Source organism: Nestor notabilis, unplaced genomic scaffold (genome assembly GCF_000696875.1).
Source record: "Nestor notabilis isolate BGI_N333 unplaced genomic scaffold, ASM69687v1 scaffold3905, whole genome shotgun sequence".
In the NCBI taxonomy this organism is placed as follows: Eukaryota; Metazoa; Chordata; class Aves; order Psittaciformes; family Psittacidae; genus Nestor; species Nestor notabilis.
The window spans coordinates 57,450-77,032 of NW_009927714.1; the positions used below are offsets into that span (position 1 = coordinate 57,450).

The window sequence follows — 19,583 nt, forward strand, 5'->3', positions numbered from 1 at the left end:
GAAGCCAGTGGCGGGAGGCAAAGAGAAGCAGAAAAGAAATCCAGCTCCTAGTGGTGAAATAAAGGGTTTCAGAGCAAGGAAACATACTGGAAAACTCTGAAAGGTAATTAATTAACCTACTTTGCACATAGATCAAAGAGAGCATATATCATTAAAATCACTTTAAAAGCTTCTCTTCTGATTTGGCACTATTTTACTGAAATATCTAAACTACATTTCAGTAATTTATATTACCAAAATGTAATTTATTGCTGAACAGAGCAGGATCATTAAGGTCAATCCTAGCATGTGCATCAAATTTGAATTTTTTGTTGCAGGCTTTTTTTCCTGTTGTTGCTGTCTTCAGAGTTCACTCTGGTACCTTTTGTGCTATCGTAGCAGTGTTTGTTCCTATGAAGAGAGCACAGTGCAGGCTGAAACTAGTCCAGTTTGGCTATTTGGCCATGAAAGAAGAATCTGCAGAGGGGCCTTTAGTGCCTCTGCGTTTGGGAAACTCAAAGCCTTTCCTGAATCCAACAAGGTTGCTGTGGAAATATGCAGTTGGAGGCAGGCCAAGGAGTTCCTGCTGATCTAGTGATAAAAATCCTCCTGTGCAGTAGGAAAGAGCAGTCCAGCTCTAATACTCCACCCTTTAGCTCTGCTCCTCCAAACCCGTAAACTTACAGCTGTGGAATTTCTGACATACACTTAATTTTGTAGGTTTTTGTGAAATAGCATGAATTTCAGTTCTGCTTTTAAACCAAGTCAGACTTCAAGAAATGTCATCACCTAACTCTGTTTTCCAGCAGCTTCTGAGGCCTTTATAAAATCAGAGTGCCATGTTTTTTCCCCAGTCTGTGGGCCTGAGCAGATGGTATGGTCATACACCTAGGCTTGCCAGTAGTTTTTTTGTACAAGTGAATTGAAGACTGAAGAGGTGATTCCAAATCTGTATTAAATTCTACAAAACCATGACAGGTTCTAAAATGCAAAAATTCTAAAATTGTGTCTAAAATGAAAAGTTTTAAAAGAATGAGCAGGAACAAAATTTGTCTGTAATTTGTCAAAGTTGAGTAAGTTCAAATCCTGAAAAGCAAATAATGAGAGTGAATCAAATACTGATTTAATTTTATTCTGCTCCAAGAAAAGTCCTTGGGAAGGCAGGCAAAGGAAATTTTTGAGTACCACTGTAGCCATGTATTTGTCTTGTGTGGGGTAACACGTTTTCTTACAAATTATTAAAAATTATGGAAGACATCTTTAAGTCCACATGAAAGATAGCTGGATGGGGGTTTGGTTTTGTCTCACCCATGAGTGAAAGTCTTGCAATCATCCTAGTTAGCCTTTCTTGAATGTTCCTAAAATGAGCTACTACTCCTGCGTCAAACATGACCTGCAAGTTAATAACACAGCAGATAAAATATATACCTAATACGGTATACAAGGTATTCCTAATAAGTGAATGAAAAGAAGCAATTGTTGCACATTTCAAGAGCAGCAGTCATAAAGGGCTGCTGATTGATTTTTCTCTAAAGGCAAGATTAAATAGCTCAATACAGCATTGTGAAATTTTCCTCTCTGATTTAGAGAGAATTTTGAGTATAATGACAAGGCAGCTCAGAATTTCCCATGAAGTTCCCTGGCACAGAGCCAGGAAGTTGTATTTTAAATATACAGAAATGCCTTAATATGATTTTTGTGTTGTTTCTCTGAAGTAAGTATTTTGGATTTCCGTGAGGAGAGTGTAAGTTAGATTCATAGCAGTCCAAACTACATTTGATGTTTCCATTTTCCAAGACCAATGAAGTTGCACTTTCATTGCTCCCTTAATCTGAAACAGTAGACGAGGATCAATGTCGGGTTCAGGGAGGGGGGACAACAGACACACTATATGCATGCATATATATTCAGATTTATATTTATGTATATATATAATGCTTGATAGAATCTGATTTTGGTGCACTTTTGGTCTCAAATATGATTCCTTTGTGGGGGTGACCTCATCTTGATTCTGATGCCACCCAAAATAAAGGCACTGGATTACAAGAGTCACTTGGGGTGGAACTCGCCACCAGGTAGCCAAGAGCCATCAGCGCTTTCTGCTTGCTTTGGGCTTGCACCTTGTACAGCTGGGAATGTTTTAGCCAGCTTTCTGGACTGCCCGGTTAAGCTTTCAGACCAGGGGGTTGCGGTCCTTAACTCTGCCCTGGTGCGTATATTTGTGTGTGTATGTGTGTGTATATATATAATTTAGTTAGTTACAGGAAAGAACGTCTTCCAACAAGAGACAAGTCATACTCTCTGCAGAATTAGGTAGAAAATCAGCTTTTTAATGCTGCATTGTCAGCCTAGGTAGTCTACGTAGACCACATGTAGTCTGTGAACCTGTCTACTTTGTACCAACTGTATTGAATACATGCTAGTCCCCACACGCTTTGAGAACATTCTTTAGTATAAACAGGATTTTAAATTAACAGCTAAAATACCCACAGACATGAGTACATCTGTTGGCTTGTCACAATAGCTTATAAAAGGGCTATGATTGATCTGTGTTTTGTTTTAGATTTAAAAAAACAACCAACAGGTGTTTGAATCTGCTGAGAAAGGGGAGTTTTGGAATGAGTTTTATGGGAGCAAACAGCATGAGAGCGTGTGATTGAAATAGTCAGAAGCAGCATGTAGTGGTAGCATTCACACTGCTTCACCCTGTGTTGCCCACTGCACACCTTACTAGATGGCTCAGCCAAGGTAGCTAAAAACATGGGCATAACAGGAGTTGTGTTGGGAGTATCCTGTCTGTTTTCAGAGGAAGACTGAAAAAAGCCAACAAAACAAGTACAAACTGAAAATAGTGGAATTATTTCATGAGGCTTAGGTAGCCCCTGGTGGCTGATACAAGTTAGTTATTCCGTGACATGTTTTTCGGTAAGGTGACTACAGACATGAACACACCGTGTTTTCCCTGGCAAAACATGCAGCAGAATTTCAAGTACTAACCCCAGAATTTTGTAATGGAGTTTGGAGATTGGTACATGATTTATGAAGAGCAAGAGGTGCCAAGCTGGCCCTGAGATGTGTCAGCCATTTGTTCTTCTGCCATAGACAGTGTCAGAGCTGAGACCTTGGGAACTTAATTTGGCTGATAATAGCATCACTTTCAGTTATAATTTAATATGAAGGTTCCTACCTAGTGTTGAAGTAATAGATGGCTGTGGATATAATAGCTTCAGATACAGAGTCTGATTGCGTCTCAGCCTGTGGAGCCTTTCCTCACCTTTGTGCCTGACCGTTCACTGTGGCCTCTCTGCTCTACCATCACAAAAGTTTGTATCACTGCTCAGTGTACTGGATTTTAGGGGTGAATCCTACTTAAAAGTATCTCTGCAAAAACTGCCTGCGTGGATGGCATTTTTGAGCAGAACCAGTTCATTCAGTAATGACATTTAAAAGAAAATGTGTATGAAATAAAATACAGAGGTGGGACTTGGGGTACTTCTGTTGATGCAGAAATCTGTTAAAACTCTGCAAGTAGTAGCTCTGCAGTTCAAGGAATTGAAGAGTAAAGGATCAATTGATTTACTTTCTTTACTACTTAAAAGTTGCATTCAGTGTAGACCTTGGTGCTTGTTTGGTCCACTGCACTCAGTTGTGCAAAGCCCAGTGTAGAGCTCTTGCTGGCCATCACCAGTTCTGGCAGTTTTACCTTCAACCACAGCCCTGAAGCCACGTGGCAGTAGCATTGCAAAGTGGTTGGTAAGGTTGGAGGTATGACCTGATCCAGTGTGAGCAGGACTTCCAGCAAGGAAGGAGAGCTGGTTTCATGTATGTCAAGTGTTCAGGGGTTACCACCACCTTTTTGAGTTTTTTTGATCAATGTAGAAATTACCTTATAATATAATAAGGATTATACTACGTAGTATAATATAGTATATAATATACTATATATAAAGTATAATAGTATTACCTTAATGGTGGAGGCAGGGCATGTTTCCTAAAGGTCACAATAAAGAAATTTTTGGCGATAACAAGTCTATATGCTAAGACTTATAATCCATTTTAGCTTCTGCTTCAGGGGAATCTGATTACATCTGTATCTTAGGTCTCGATGTTACATTCATGGAATGCTGTTGTTTCCATAGATGCCTGCATCCACCCTAGGAACTTGGCATGTAGTGCAGTGCCTTGCTGATCGGGAAAGCCTTGTGCATCTGTGCAAGGTGACTGAATGCTTCACAAGGACTTCTGAGCTTTGAATCACTTGTTAATGTCGCAAGCTTTTAGGCAATGTGAGACTGCTAGACCACTAGTTACCATCAGGGTTAAAACATGCATATGGCTAGTTTTAAAACCAGAACACTGAAACTCTCTAGGCTTGTATACCTACATATAGGGAGTTTCTAGTGTTTGATTTGAGGGGTTTTTTGCTTGAGAAAAACCAAAGTCTCTATCCCTGTAAGGAACCATCTTGCATTTAATATTCTTTCTGCATTGTTCTAAATTTGAATTACAGTTTTCTGCTGCCATCACAGGGAGATCTTTTGGGCAGGCATACTAGAGGCATGCACATACATTTCTTTATAGCAGTAAGTCTGGGACATGTCTCAATGTTAGAAAAGGCACTGAAGGTAGGTTGCAAATTTGTCCAAGTGACTACTACTTTTAGTGGTATTTGACAGGTATTTTCAAGATTATTATCCTATTAACATGTCTACTTGTGACTCTTAATGTAAAAGTTTCATTGACATATTGAAGTGAATACAAACACACTAAAGCAAAACAAAAACTGTGCCCTTCTGGTGTTAGACATTACACTTGAAATATCTCATGAAGAAATAGAAATTAATCTGTTTCTCTCTAGTCAGTCCTAACCTGCTATCTTGATGTGTTTTGGGGCAAGGAAAGCTGAATTGTCAGGAAAGGGAACAACATTTGCTGTCTTAAATTTTATCATTGTTGTTAAAACTTCCTGGTGTTCTAGCCTTTGTTCCTGTAAAGATTTGTGGCTGGCATTTCAGTTTGTTTGGCCATTGCCCAGTGTTGTGAGGATTACTTACCTTCCAACTTTTGTCCACAGTTTCTTGCAACTTCATCCCAGGATGCTTGTCTTTGAGGGCTTGGGGTTATTATGTTCCTTGTGAATGAGTTTTCAGTCATAGAGCCACTAAGTTTAATCCTCTGGTAGGGAATAGCTTCACATCTTTCTATTTCTGTCTGACAAATCTTCTTCAAATAACCTCTGGTTTGCCTTTTTTTTTTTTTTTTTCTTTTTACAATTTGAAATCTCTTGCTTCTCTTAGCTGAAGTGATTGTTAAATCTTTGGGCTCCGTAGTTTAGTATTCACCTCTTGTGTAGATGTATTAGTTTAGGCTCTATATTTGTCCGTAAGTTTTCTTAAAACTTCAACTTCGCCCACGGTTCTTCCTGCTTCAGAAAGCTGTGCACAGAGCCTCTGATGCTTCTCACTTCCCCACCCCCTCTTCCCTGTATCCCTGCCAGTGCCCAGACCAGCTGTTCACCACTACTGCTCATTCTTGAATCTGCTGCACAGTCAGGTCACCTTTCCCTTTCTTCTCACCTGCCTCAGCTTCATGCTTTTCACTGCTCCAGGTAGGATGCGCAAAGACAACAGCACAAGCCATGGGGGAAGAATGTCCTGAATTCATTATAAACACTGAGTTAAAAATAAATGTCTTAGCTGAATGGTAGAGAACACTTCCCTGTTTTGGCACTGTATTATTGTACAGAGTAGGAAAGTAAGGAGAAATGTGTGTTTCTTAGTCTTCACTGCTCTGTTACCTTTCCATGTATGTTTTCAAGTTCCCTTCAGCTGCAGACCTTTCCTGTGTTTGTGTTCAATTGTATGACTTAAGGCATATTTCTAATAGGTTTTACTAGAAAAATCACCTGCAATACATACTAAGATTTTTACAAAATCTGGCACACAACCTGAGTACATTCAGAAGAATCAGTAGGTGCTTCTTTTTTCTTGCGGCTTTTCAGTCAGTTGTGTATTTTGTACCTCAGCTCAATGGTTCCTTTCCTCTTTCTTTTTCTCTCTGGTGTCATAGCAACAGTGACAGGACAGGAGTGTCTTCAATTTGTTTTGCGGGGGGTTGGGTTTTGGTTTTGTTTGGTTGGGTTTATGGTTTATTTTTAAGTTTTGCAGTCAAGTCTGATGATTATCCCTTGGCTTAGATAGAGTAGTGCTTTTCACATGGTCTTCTGTGCAGCTGTGGGCAGGTTACTTTCTGTACTTGAATCTCTATGGGTGCATTTAGTTTACTGTTGATAAAATTTACCAGTTGTGATCTTTTTTTGTTGCCAAAGTTTAACTGTAGTTGATAGATATTGATACTGGTTGAGTATTCAGCATAGTAGAGCATATGTGGTGAACCTTCGAAATGCTTCCATTGGAGTGTCCAGATTTTGGGGTATCTTCTGAGAGGGATTTGCCTGGTGGTGGTGAAGGTTGCGAAACTGGGAGCTTGAATTTTGGGGGCTTCCAGGGTTGTGGTAGAGGAGAAATAACGTCTGATGGAGAGAACAGAAGCAAAGCCCAAAAGAAATTGAACTTGGGTGTCTATTAACTACCATGCTAAGATGGCACTTGCTGTCTTGTTGGGCCAATAATGTAGCAGTCACACAAGAAGATGCAACAGTCATACTTCTCCTTATGGTTGGGGAGGAAATCTGAACGCTCTCCCCAGGGACCTTATCTACTTACCTACAACTACTATTTAATGGTGCATTCTGCTGAATGGGTTGAGTGAATGTTCCTTATGGTAGTCAGACCTGCATTCAGAAGGTAACTGCAGGCACCACTGGCCAAGTGGTTTTGGTTTGGGATACATCTCTAATGCAAGGAACTAAACTGTGTTGCTTAAACTGAATTTTTTCCTCTTATTTTTTCCCTATAGCCTCGTCATGTATTCAATATGCTGAAGAAGTATGTGCGTGCTGAGCAGAAGGACAGACAGCATACTCTGAAACACTTCGAGCACGTCCGCATGGTAGACCCAAAGAAAGCTGCCCAAATCAGATCTCAGGTAATCCTCAGTGAGGGTTAATGGGGTTGTATTTCTTCATAACCATTGTGAAGTTTCTGTCAACCTGTTTAACAAAAACAAAACAAACAAACCTGAGTCCGTTCTGTGGACAGCTTTACATGCAGTAATAATCTGCTTTCTGACAGAAGATTAGGGCAAAGTGATGTAGGAGTAGGGTGGGTATAATTTGTCTTCTGAGAAGAACTGAAAAACAGCTTTTCTGTCTATCCAGACAGTGAGTCAGTTGTGAGCATTTCCTGAGGAGCCCTCCAGAGCATTAATGCCCAGAGCCTTTATTAGTGCTCTGAGAAATGTCAGTAATAGATTTAGTGACCACACATGGTTATGCTTCCCTCAGCTGAAGTGGCAGAACGAGAAGTGGTGTAGCCATCTGGCTGCAACCAACCTTTCTGTAGTCATCACAGAGGTACTTGTAGCGTCTATAAATGTGATTACTACAGCACACTGGAGTTTAATGTGTTCTTTTAAAACAGACACTCTAGTTCATGGCACTTTAACTGCTGAATGTTACTGCTGTCCTCAATGTGTATGTTTTGGCATAGCTTTTATGTTGCATTCATAAATCATGGAGGATGAGAAAGTAGAATTAAAAAAGATTGATGTAGGTGGATTTCAAAACAGCAATTAAAATTGTAGGCACAATGGATAATCTGAAAAAAGTGCAATCTGCTGAATCTGCTGCTCTTCCCTCTGCAGGATGCAGTGGGAAGCGCTGATCTAGCCACAGTTCTTGCGCTGACTGGCATCGCCAAAAGCCAAATGTAAACCATATGCCTTCCTGAATGGCGCAATTTGCATGTTAGACTTCTCAAACATCTATTCCAGCCAGACCTGTACATTGAGATCATGCTGTCTTGAAATTTCTTCTTGCACTCTTCTAACATTCTTCTGTAGTGATGGTTGTCTTTCCCTTGTCTTAAATGTTAAAGCGTGTCCTTTTGCATCTAACATGACTTTTTAGTTTCTGTAGCTCTAGACTACTTCATAACACAGACTAGATTGTGTGGCAGCACAGGTGAAGACTAGAAACTGATACTTAAATACAAGAAATGCAGTGCATTGCTTAGTATGTTGTCATAGGAATGAGTATAGTGTCTTTGCTTCCTGAATTGTTCAGAAGGTTGGGGAAATTTAGACTGAAGGATCTCTTTGCGAAAATTGTTGTCGGTGGAAAATGGAAAACAAAATGTTTTGTTCGAAAGCATAGATACTGTATTTGGATTTGAAGAAATCATACCAGCATTTCATTAAAATTGCTGTCTGCAACCCATTTTCCTTTTTAGGCCTAATTGCCTTATCAGTCTTCTAAGATGCACCTCAATTTCCCTTTCTACTGAAGAGAGGTGATACTTGTGGAGAGTACCCTGGGGGAGCATATATCATGGGATGTTATGACTCAACCCATAGCAGTGTGCGGGAACCTGAGGCAATAGAGTTGTAATCACGAGACAGTGCAGTAATGCTGAGTGGAAATATTTTTGTTTTGAGCTGAAAAAGCTTGCAAATGTTTTTTACCAAGAAAATTGAAGGGTTTTTGAGAGCCATTTCTTTCTGCAGTATTAGGATAAAGGGAGAAAAAACCCAAACAGCTGAAACATTTTGATGCAGCAATCGTTGCACCTCACTTGGTTTGCATGTTGTGTGAAAACTTACAGGTATGGGCATATGTAAATGTTGTTGAAAGGTAAATGGGGCTGTGGATTTCTGCCACTATAGCTGCTTGTGTACATGCTCTGCCTCACAGCAACTGTAGACCCCTAGTTTAAATAACTGCATTCCCATGGGATTTCAGATAGTTGCTATGGAAGAGCATCTAGAGCACTATTTTTGTAGCAGCTGCAGGAGAGAGGTGAATTTTGCAATGGATTTGACAGTTTCAATACTTAGAACATACTGAAATCTTATACCTTACACAAGTGAAAACTGTCTTGTTCTCTGTAACCCATATAATTAGTAATAATGTCAAATTAACAGTAGTATTCCCCTGCTTAAAATACTTTTATTTCCATAGGTCATGACACATCTACGTGTGATATATGAACGCATGAACCAGTCTCTCTCCTTCCTCTACAATGTGCCTGCTGTGGCAGAGGAGATCCAGGATGAAGTCGGTATGCAAACTATTAATACAGAAAAAGGAAAACATTTCTGTGATGAGAAATAACCACCAAAAGCTACAATACAGCATAAAATCATAGAATACTTCTTACTTCTCATATTAATACATTGTCCCAGCTAAAAAATAGGATGATAAACTTGGCAATGTTCTTAAATTATAAAGTAAATCATAATGAATACTTGGAAGACATACCCTGTATAACTCATGCAGTCACATAATATTGTTGTAAATGTCTTCCCTGAAATATGTTAATATATATTTGGAGCCTCTATGCTAAAGGGACACAGCTTTTGACAGTGGGATTTAACAAATCTTGGGTTTGGATATTTAATTTACATGGCAAGTATTTACATTATCTGATGTAGACATTATGGAAATCTCTCAACAAAAAAAATCAGTTGCAGACCCGAGCATCTGAGAAAAGTGTAGGTATCAACTGGAAATTGCTAAGTGCAAATTGGCAATATCTTACTGGTCGACCATTTAGTTGTTGATCAAATGGTTATCTCCTCGCCTCCCATTTTTAGCAGCACACAGGCTAGGCTGTGGACTAGTCAGGTAGCAACAGTCCCATGGTTGTATCTTCCTTGAGTGCTGTCACAGCAGATTAACTGTGCAAGAGAATGGTCTTTCCTACCACTCACAGCTCCTGGCTGTGACATTGCTGCAACAGCAGTACCTTTGTCACAGCACTCAGACTTTGCTGCGTGCTACTGTTGCAGCAAGGCAACCTCACTTAGCCTGTATTAATTTCAGATATAGCCATAGCTCTGGACATCATGTTGCTAATGTGCTTCTGCAAAAACTAATACATGACTGAATACAAAGGCCGGAAATGGGATGGTCATTGTCTTTGAAACAGGGTTTTTTTACAAGATGTAATACTCTGCCAAATGGCAGTTAATGGATTAGTTTCACATATAACCAGGTTCGGCTGACTAAATAAATTATTGATTTCTTTAAAACACAAGGGAAGGAGGCAGGCGTGCTGTTGCAGTAAGGATTAGGATGCATTGAAGATGCAGGGAGGGGATGGAAAGGGAGTAGTGGTGGATTCATTTGCACAAAACAAAGGTTAGGAAGGAGATGGGCCTCTACTTGAGAGGGCTGAGGATGAGATCAGGAAGTCAGAGAAGGAGTTTGGAGGAAACAAAAAGCTGAATTAGTAATTAATCTTGATATGTATCTATGCTCCACAATTAAAAGGTACAATCAACAGTCTGTAGTTGTACAGAAAACAACCTTATTGATCATTTGAAAACATACAATTTCTGTAGTGAAGGAGATGCTGATACTGTAAGGTCTTGGAGATGTCACTTTGCTATCATTCCCTTGGGTTTTTGTTTGAACTTTGAATTTCATCTGCTCTTAGTAATGTTAATGTTTGTTGGTGAGGAAGTTCTTCTAAATTTTCTTCTCCCTCCTAAATACTGAAATGGAATGGGAGTTTCGGAGGCTTTGAAATGACATGGAAGGAAAAGTCTACTACCTGCTAAGCAGTTTAGAAAAATCTGACTCCAAATCTCAAATGTAATACTAATTTTTAGGGGGAAAAGGAGCCTAAGACTAGTGGGATATTATTTCCTAATAGGATGACAGAAAGTAAGATATCTCAAAGAAAAATTATATCACAGTCTCTTGAGTACTTTTTGTCTACTTTAAGGTTGTTTATTTATGGAGGGGTTTTTATGTTTTTTTGTGTATTAGAATTCTTCAAAGCATCGCAGGGTTTGAAGCAATGAAAAGTAAGTTCTCATACTGGGAGCAGCAAAAATTAAAGAAAGCACTATCAGATTTGGGCTCTACTAGGTAAAATAGTTTTCAGTAATGAGAGGAAAGCCTGTTTTCTTTCAGTATCAACATTCTTGATGGTAACATTGGCTGTATACTTGGGTTTACACACTGGTTTTAATGAAAGTTTGTTGCAGCCGTTCCCATATGTTAAAGGAGACAGTATCTTTCTCAGAGCACTGATCAGTCCGTTTCAAATTCTGTTCTGAAATTATTGAATTTAAGCTTCTGTACTCTTCCTAAACCCATGGAAAAACAAATCTCTTACAGCTGCAGAATCTGTGCAGAAGTAAAATGCTATTAAAATTGTACTTTGTAACATTCCCAAGAAATGCTATAACTTTCATTAAAACCCCTTTTGTCAGAACCATTGACTTAGAAAGTCTGAGTAAGTGGAGAAGCTGAAAAATTACCTAGGTAGGAACATCTCACACACACAGTGTCTGAATTATAAATCATATATAAGGAAGTATCACTTAGGCTGGGATGCAAGTTAGATGGCTAATGGTTTAGTTCAGGTTTTTTGTTCATTATACTTTTGGTTTCTAGTTCCATGCTTTACTGCAGAGTTCTTCAGGAACAGTTTTCACCTTGACAAATTAATAATCTTTGGTTTAGAAGACACAGCTCTGACATAATTTTTCCCTTAATTGAACAAGTAGTTCTGTGAACAGCAAAATAAATGACAACTAGTTTCCTGTGAATTTGTACTGTGCGTTTAATCCTCTTATATCTAATAAGATGCTGGAGTTTTACTAGATTTTCTTACTGCTAGAAATACTATGCCCTATTTTGCACAGTTTCTCCATTATTAGCTGTTGAAAATTTTCAGTCTCAGGTCTTGGGATTTAGTTATTTTTTTAGAAACTAAACAAGAAATACATTTCCCTTGTGTCTTCCTGACAGTCCCCTTCCAAAGGTTCATGTGTGAGAAATAGGTGGTGTTTTGTCATTGGAAGATACATGTGCCTGAAGAGAAGATGCACGCTTGTAATTTCTGTCTGCTATTTTTGAAGACTGGCTATTTTCAGAACTCCCATAGAGATGGCAGGAAGTTAGGGTAGAATTTTAAAGAGTTGTAGTCCTCATTTACAGCTCATCTGTAGTCCTTATCACTGCTGATGTCCATTTGCTTAAACAGAAGATGTCTTTGCTTTAGTTTATAGATACAGAGGAAGACCCACAGCACTCCTAAGGGTAGAAAGCAGGACTTGCATGAAGAGAGGATTTTTTGCAAAGCATTTGATGGATGTGTGATGTACCCATTAGGGTAACAGGCACGTATTGCAGCAGCAAATTCCAAATGTGTAAGGAAGAGGACTGCTGGCTGTCTATTGTTCATGTTAGGACAGAGGAAGAAGGATCAGTGTATTGAGTCACAGAAAGAGATCTTTCTGACTATGACTGTTATGACAAGCCTTGGAAGGCATAAGCAAGTCATTTGTGTAGGAGATCATTTGCCATTCTGGCTCCAGATGTTTTTTCGAGGGGCAGTGGTGCAAATGTGCTACAGACCAAGTCACTCTTCATCAACTGATGTAGTTCTTGGTTTAAAGTGGTGTTTCTCATGGGCAGGAGTATGTCCCATAAATAAGAGAATGGCACAAAAAATCTGAGAAGAGAGATTTTTTTGCACACTGCAAAAAAATAAAAATTTGATTTCTTAGGTACTTGTACTCACCTTTTCTCTCTGATAATTCTCATATACTATTTAATACGTAAGGTAGCTCAGAGAGAGCAATGCAGGCTTTAAGAGAAATAAGTTCCTTTGAGCACATCCTGCTTTAAATCCTTATTTGATTAGACTGCTTATCCATGTATGTAAAAGACAATTTACTGTTGGGAGTGGCACAGCTTCTGAATCACAAGCAACGTCAGAGCTTTGTGCATCAGTCACATGGGCAGGCAGTGAGCTGAATTTTTAATTCTGTCTGCTGCTCTGTTTCCAAATTGAAGTCCCCAGCTCCATGTTTTCTAGCCCACCAATGAAATATTCAGCACTGCCTACTGCAACAGTTTCCTACCTAAGCTCTAAAACATTCAGTGGTGAGCAATAAGTAGAAGAGTATGATTTCATCCTTGCCTTGACAAATAAAATGAAGCTGTTGTTATTTTACTACTCTGTTCCACTGTGCCTGTCCCATTCTTCGGCAGCATGGTCTGCATGCCACGCTCACATTATATAGCTGGGAGAAAGGCCAAACACAAGCAGACCCCAGATCACTACTTGCATTCAAATGCATACAGTGTGCTGTGAGTCATGTGCTATTTCAAGTATTTGTGTGCTCCAGCTTAGCATGACGAAGTTTGAGCAAGAGAGATTTGCCTCTTGACATCTGGCTCATAACTTACTGCAAAGGGTTTTTTTTAAGTATTTGGAAAAAACTGTAAATACAGGGTAAGCTGCAGGCCCAAGATGTCCAAAGACTTGCTTTCTTTTAACCTTTTCTTTTGAACCATTAGGTCCCTATACCTGCCAGTTCACATCTGTGGAGGGCAAAGTTAGCACTAGCTTAGCTGGTTCTGGCCCTTCAACATTTATAAGAGTAATTGTTGATTTCTTGTTTCTAGCTGCTAATTTTGACCTGTAGTCAATCCACAGCCTTGCTGCATTTGTTGCCATGAGTTGAATTAGGATGCTGTTCTTCATTCATTCAGTAATATCCTTTTTAAGAAGTTTTGAGGGTATTAGCTGCTTGCCACAGGCTGACAGTCCAAAGCGACAACCATTGTGGTATGAGGATTTATGTTCCAAAACCAAAATACACCCTTGGGGGCTTTGCAAAAACAAATTCTCTGTCCTGTTTGGTGCCATTTCTTTTGTGACTGTTTTCTTCATCCTCTCCCTTGAAATGTTATTTTTTGAGTATGTAATTAGTAATGTCTTTCAGACTGTAATGGGACTTCTCAGTGTCTCGTTTTTCTCCAACTCTTCCGTGTACTTTTTGTCTTCAGATTAAGCAGAAGGGAAGAGATCTACCTTCAAAAAATATTTACAATCATGAAGTGATGCTTAGGATTTCTGCACCTTTATTTGAAGTTGGGTTACCTTATTGAGGTGTCAGAATAATACATACATGTGTTGAGATACATTAAAGATGTCAGTAACTTGTTACAAGGCTGTTGTAAGGTTACCAAGGGTATTGGAATGGCATCAACAGAACGGTATAGTTCATATCAAGTAAGAACAGTAATTATGACTCAATTTGAGTACATTATACTATAAAATTCTTGAAATCGCTTGTTGGTCATGGATGTGGCAGTTCTAGTCTGCTTCATGGGAAGCAGTTCTAGTCTTTCTCTTAGGCTAGAGGTGAAAGTACTGGTAGCAGTTGTTTAATGCAATTAATGTCATGTATCAGAGTGGTTATAATGCCTTAATTTTTTTTAATTTTTTTTTTCCTGGTGAAGGAAAACAGAGATGTTGAAGCATGGGTAAATGAATAAAGACTTTAGGATCTATCTGTAGTGGGAGAGAACAAGTTCAGTGAACTGGCATAAAGATGAGGAATTGTCATCAGTGGTGCTCATCCTCAGGACAATTGGGTTTTGCGTCAGTTGACAAACCTGCTTTATCTAGTCAATGTAAATCCTCCTGGGTTTGTCTCCAGTAGCATTTTGGCTCACATGGGAGTACAGTTTGGTAACAGATGTCTCTGTTGTCCCTATTTACTGTGTTCCACTTCACAGCTTGCTAGTATAAGCATAGGCTCTGACTGTTCTTGAGAACAGGCACTGGGGAGGTCCACTTGATTGCTAAATAAAGGCACTTCTTAGCAATAGATGGAGGTGCAGAGGAGCACACTGAGGACTGGAAAACTAGATACTTTTCTCTCTGAAGAAAAGCAGTTCCTCTCTGGTTTTCATTATCCATACTTTCCAGTTAGTATTTCCTTTTATAAAGGGGTCAAATGGAGTTGAACTTTTCGCCCAGGGTAAGATAAACAGCCACAATTCTAGTGTGCAGTAGTTGTAAAAATCTCTACCAGAGAAAGTTTGGACAATTCCTATTAAGTTTTCTGGAGGTCAGTAGAATTGTTTCTAAATTGCCCCAGGCACTAGGCTAGTACTTGAGAGGGAGCATCTTCAATTTTGGACACAAGGGGATGTCATCTTTGCCAAACCATAAGTGTTGAATTTCCACCTTTGTTTCCTTAAAACCAGCACATTTTTCTGTGGCAGAAATTCTTCCATTCAGATTTGATGGGTATACCTATACCATACAGAAAACACCACAGTAAACTTTGAACAGATTTTCTGGAAGTAGCACAATTATTTGCAGGTCTTACCCTAAGGTACTGTAAAACCTACATTCTTGTTTTCAAGAGACTTTTTGGTGTGTCTGTGTTGTATCATACAGGCTTCCCATCCCTCCCATTCCTCTTTGCCCTTTTTGCCCATAAGGACAACAATGCAACTGGAACAAGCAGTCAAAAACAGCCTTCAGAGACAGTGTATTTGCACAGGTACCGTGGAGTGACTTCCAGCACTAACTATGCCTGTTCTTTCTCCCCACCGTTAAACAGGTGATTTGTTAGAACTCTACTGAAAAATATATTACAGGGTCAGTGGTTAAAAATAGCAGGGGGTTCTCCCACAAAAGCAAATGAATTCTGTGTTAAGCTTCACACAGCAGCATTTAAATAGATGGATTTTGTACGCTTAAATACTGACATGAGTGGGCCAGGTGGACTACCTGATAAGCAATTAAGACCTCCTCCACCAAGGACATTTTTTTAAAAGTATTTGTCTTGTTAATATATATATATATGCACACACTTCGGCCTTTTTTTCAGTTGGTTTTTTTTTTTTCAATCATCACAAGCTTATGGTCTTTACTAAGCCACCAGTTTAACCATTTTGTTTGAGATATAAAATACTTTTATGATGATTTAAATGCCATAAATAATAAGATACCATTGAGCTGTTCATTGGAGCAAGGTGATGTATTCTGTTCACATGGGGAACCAGCTGATGTCACAGAATCAGAGAATAACTGAGGTTGGAAGGGACTTGAGGGTGGTGAAATACTGGCACGAGTTGCCCAGAGAGGTGGTGGATGCACCATCCCCGAAGGTATTCAAGGCCAGGTTTTATGTGGCTCTGAGCAACCTGATCTAGTTCAAAATGTCACTGCTCATTGCAGGCGGGTTGGACTAAATGTGCTTTGAAGAGCCCTTCCAACCCAAACTATTCTATGATTCTGTGACTTCTGGAAGTCATCTGGTGCAAGCCCCCTGCTCAAGCAGGGCCACCCAGAGCCAGTTGCCAGTGTTCAGTCACCCTCACAGTAAAAGAGTGTTTCTTGATGTTCAGAGGGAACCTCCTGTGTTTCAGTTCCTGCCCATTGCCTTTGGTCTTGCCACTGGGCACCACTGAATAGAGTCTGGCTGTGTCCTCTTTGCATCTTTGCTTCAGGTGTTTATACACGTTGATAAGATCCCCGAGCCTTCTCTTCTGCCAGTGGAGCAGTCCCAGTTCTCCCAGCCTTTCCTCTTAGACTGGCACGAGTTGCCCAGAGAGGTGGTGGATGCACCATCCCCGAAGGTATTCAAGGCCAGGTTTTATGTGGCTCTGAGCAACCTGATCTAGTTCAAAATGTCACTGCTCATTGCAGGCGGGTTGGACTAAATGTGCTTTGAAGAGCCCTTCCAACCCAAACTATTCTATGATTCTGTGACTTCTGGAAGTCATCTGGTGCAAGCCCCCTGCTCAAGCAGGGCCACCCAGAGCCAGTTGCCAGTGTTCAGTCACCCTCACAGTAAAAGAGTGTTTCTTGATGTTCAGAGGGAACCTCCTGTGTTTCAGTTCCTGCCCATTGCCTTTGGTCTTGCCACTGGGCACCACTGAATAGAGTCTGGCTGTGTCCTCTTTGCATCTTTGCTTCAGGTGTTTATACACGTTGATAAGATCCCCGAGCCTTCTCTTCTGCCAGTGGAGCAGTCCCAGTTCTCCCAGCCTTTCCTCTTAGGAGAGATGATCCAGTCCCTCTGTGGACTCTCTCCAGCATGTCCATAGCTCTCTTGTACTGGGAAACCCTGAACTGGACAGAGCACTCCAGGTACGGCCTCACCAGCACTGAGCAGAGGGGGAAGAATCCCCTCCCTCCACCCGCTGGCAGGGCTTCGGATACCATTAGCCTTCTTTGCAGCAGGGGTACGTTAATGGGTTGTGTTCAACTTGGTGTCCACCAGGACCCCCAGGTTCTTTTCTGTAGTGCTTCTTTCCAGCTGGTCAGCCCCCAACATATATTGGTGCATGGGGTGGTTGTCCTCCAGGTGCAGGAACAGGACTTAGCACTTCTTGTTGAACTGACTGTCCTCCCTTAGTGTGCTATATTTTAATAGGCAAAGGTAGTTGCCAGCTGGAATGACAGTTCCATGTTGCTTTGTAAATTCTGCACAGCATTCGGGATCTTGGAAGATTGAATAAATAAATACATCCTTCACTGCAGCTTAGGGGAGAAGGAAAAAAAAAAACCCTAGAAATAGTTACAACATTTTCCTCTTCTAAGCATCTCTTATTTTCTGTCCAGATTATTTAACTGTCATAGAAAAATAGGCAGAAAATAGTACATGATTAAAATAGATATAAATGTACTTCATTGACGTTGATGTTCTCAAATGCTTTCATTATAAGCATTCTATATCCTCCCCATCTTTTGTAGCTAAATGGTCTATTGTGTCTTGTCATGGGCACTAATGTTCTTCAGAAAAGATACGAATCCCGAGTTTTGCATGCACAAGCCCTCTTTTAATCTCATAAATATTGTGAACATGACTTCAGTCAGTAAAAGAGAGCTTCCTCCAATCTTACAGACAGTTGAAAAGGATAAGTGGCTTCACATGAGTTTGGATTGGGGTGGCTTTTCATCAGGGAAAGATATGGGACATCTTGTTCTCCATCCACTTTTCAGAAATGTTATCAGAATAAAAAGGTCTTACGAAGTTTATTACTTTTTCCTCTGGTTTGAAAAACACTGTTCTGTTTCAATTGCACCTGTAAGAAAATCTCATGATCCAAGTGTTAGACAAAACCCAGGAACTTCTGATAATAATTATGGACTCATAGATTATAAACAAAGTTGTTTTATTTGTAATTTCTGGACATCTGCTATTTCAATGGCTATTTAAACCTTTCATTCTAAATAATCCATCCTTTAGCAGGAGAGGTTTAAAAGTGTTGCCGTGATTTTCTTCAGGAGCTGATAGCTAGAACACTCTGTCCTGCATTGGTAGATCCTTCTTGAAGTCTATTCTATATCCTTTCCATTACTCTAGCCTGAAGGACCTTTTCCTAGACACTTCTCTTTAAATAGCAAGTTATCTTGCTATTTCTTTAGTTCTATAGCAAGTTATCTTGCTATTTAAGGTCCCAGAGGAAATTTACGACCAAAAGACTACTCTGAGCTCACAGTGGCAGCAGGTTGAAGAGTATTATTTCCACTGCTAGAGGAGCTACAGTTGTATGAAAAACTTGAATATATAGGAGTGTGTGTATTATTTTAAATCGGTATACTGGATACCTTTCATTTTTTAAAAGCGTCGTACATCAGGATTACCTCATAGTTAGATTAGTTCATAAACATTATTTGACCTGGTTTCCTGCTCTATTGTGTCTTCAGTGTAAGTGTAAAGAAAAGCTGGAGCACTCATAAAGTCTGATTTTACTGTTTTATGAAGGGGGAAGGCTTCTTTCAGCCCTTCTCATTTGTATTTCCTGATAATTGCTTCTACCATTATATTTTAAGAAACTGATAAATTAGTTCATCATGTGCCAAATTTGAGATGTCCCTTTATTGGATGGATAACAAAAGTCTGAAAACATCTTGCAGTTGTCCAGCTTGCATATATCATCTGAGAGCAGGTTAGCTCAGATGAGCTCGGCTTTCTGAATGCATAGCTTCCATTCAGATGGGGAGGCACTGGCTCGGTGAAACATTGCCCACTTACATAAATGTCATTACACTTAGCTATTGAAAATTTTCTTGGTGCGCTGAATGTATGTGTAACATAATTCATAAATATGTCATCTTCCTGTCGTCTTAAATCAAGTTAATGATGTCAGTGGCCACTAGTACTGAAGCAGCCCAAAATCATGGGAACACAGACTCTCCTACAGTAGCTTCCAGTTACAGTTGAATGATGGATTTTCCTTTCCCAATTACTTGGTTTGGAAACGCAGTTGTCTCATTCTGTGTGAGTCACTCAGAGATCATATTTCTAATAGGGAGTGTTAGATTGTGAAAGAATCAAAGTAATCAACCTAATTCTTACATGCCAGCAAATTGTAAGTGTCCAGTGAGAACCAGTTAGACTGTCTGCACAAGCTGTATATTATAGCTTTATATATTATATATTACAGAGCTCATGTGTCAGTCATCATTCCCACAGCAGTTTCTGGAATTGTTATTCCAAGGAATTCAAACACAGAAGTCTGAAATGCATCACTATGGGCAAGTATCCTGAGGGGGAGCACTAAATATGCCAATGATGTACTAAGTTTTGTTTTACTCAAGCATAACTTTCTCTTCAGAAGAGCAGAGTGAAAATTCACAGGTGCTTATTATGGCCAAGAGTATCTGACATAGTCTTGCTGGGCAAGCTCTTACTATTTAGATAAAAAG

At 39.7% G+C, this 19,583-nt stretch overlaps 1 protein-coding gene across 1 annotated transcript in view; it reads left to right on the forward strand.

The window, feature by feature from the left end:
• The window catches only part of APP (amyloid beta (A4) precursor protein), a gene marked incomplete at its 5' end in the record, with an annotated part of 112,571 nt that overhangs the window by 56,221 nt on the left and 36,767 nt on the right, over window positions 1–19,583 (forward strand). The window contains 2 exons of the mRNA XM_010014159.1: window positions 6,898–7,026; window positions 9,059–9,158. Coding sequence (XP_010012461.1) covers window positions 6,898–7,026; window positions 9,059–9,158 — 229 coding nt within the window. The remainder of the gene's footprint in view (window positions 1–6,897; window positions 7,027–9,058; window positions 9,159–19,583) is intronic.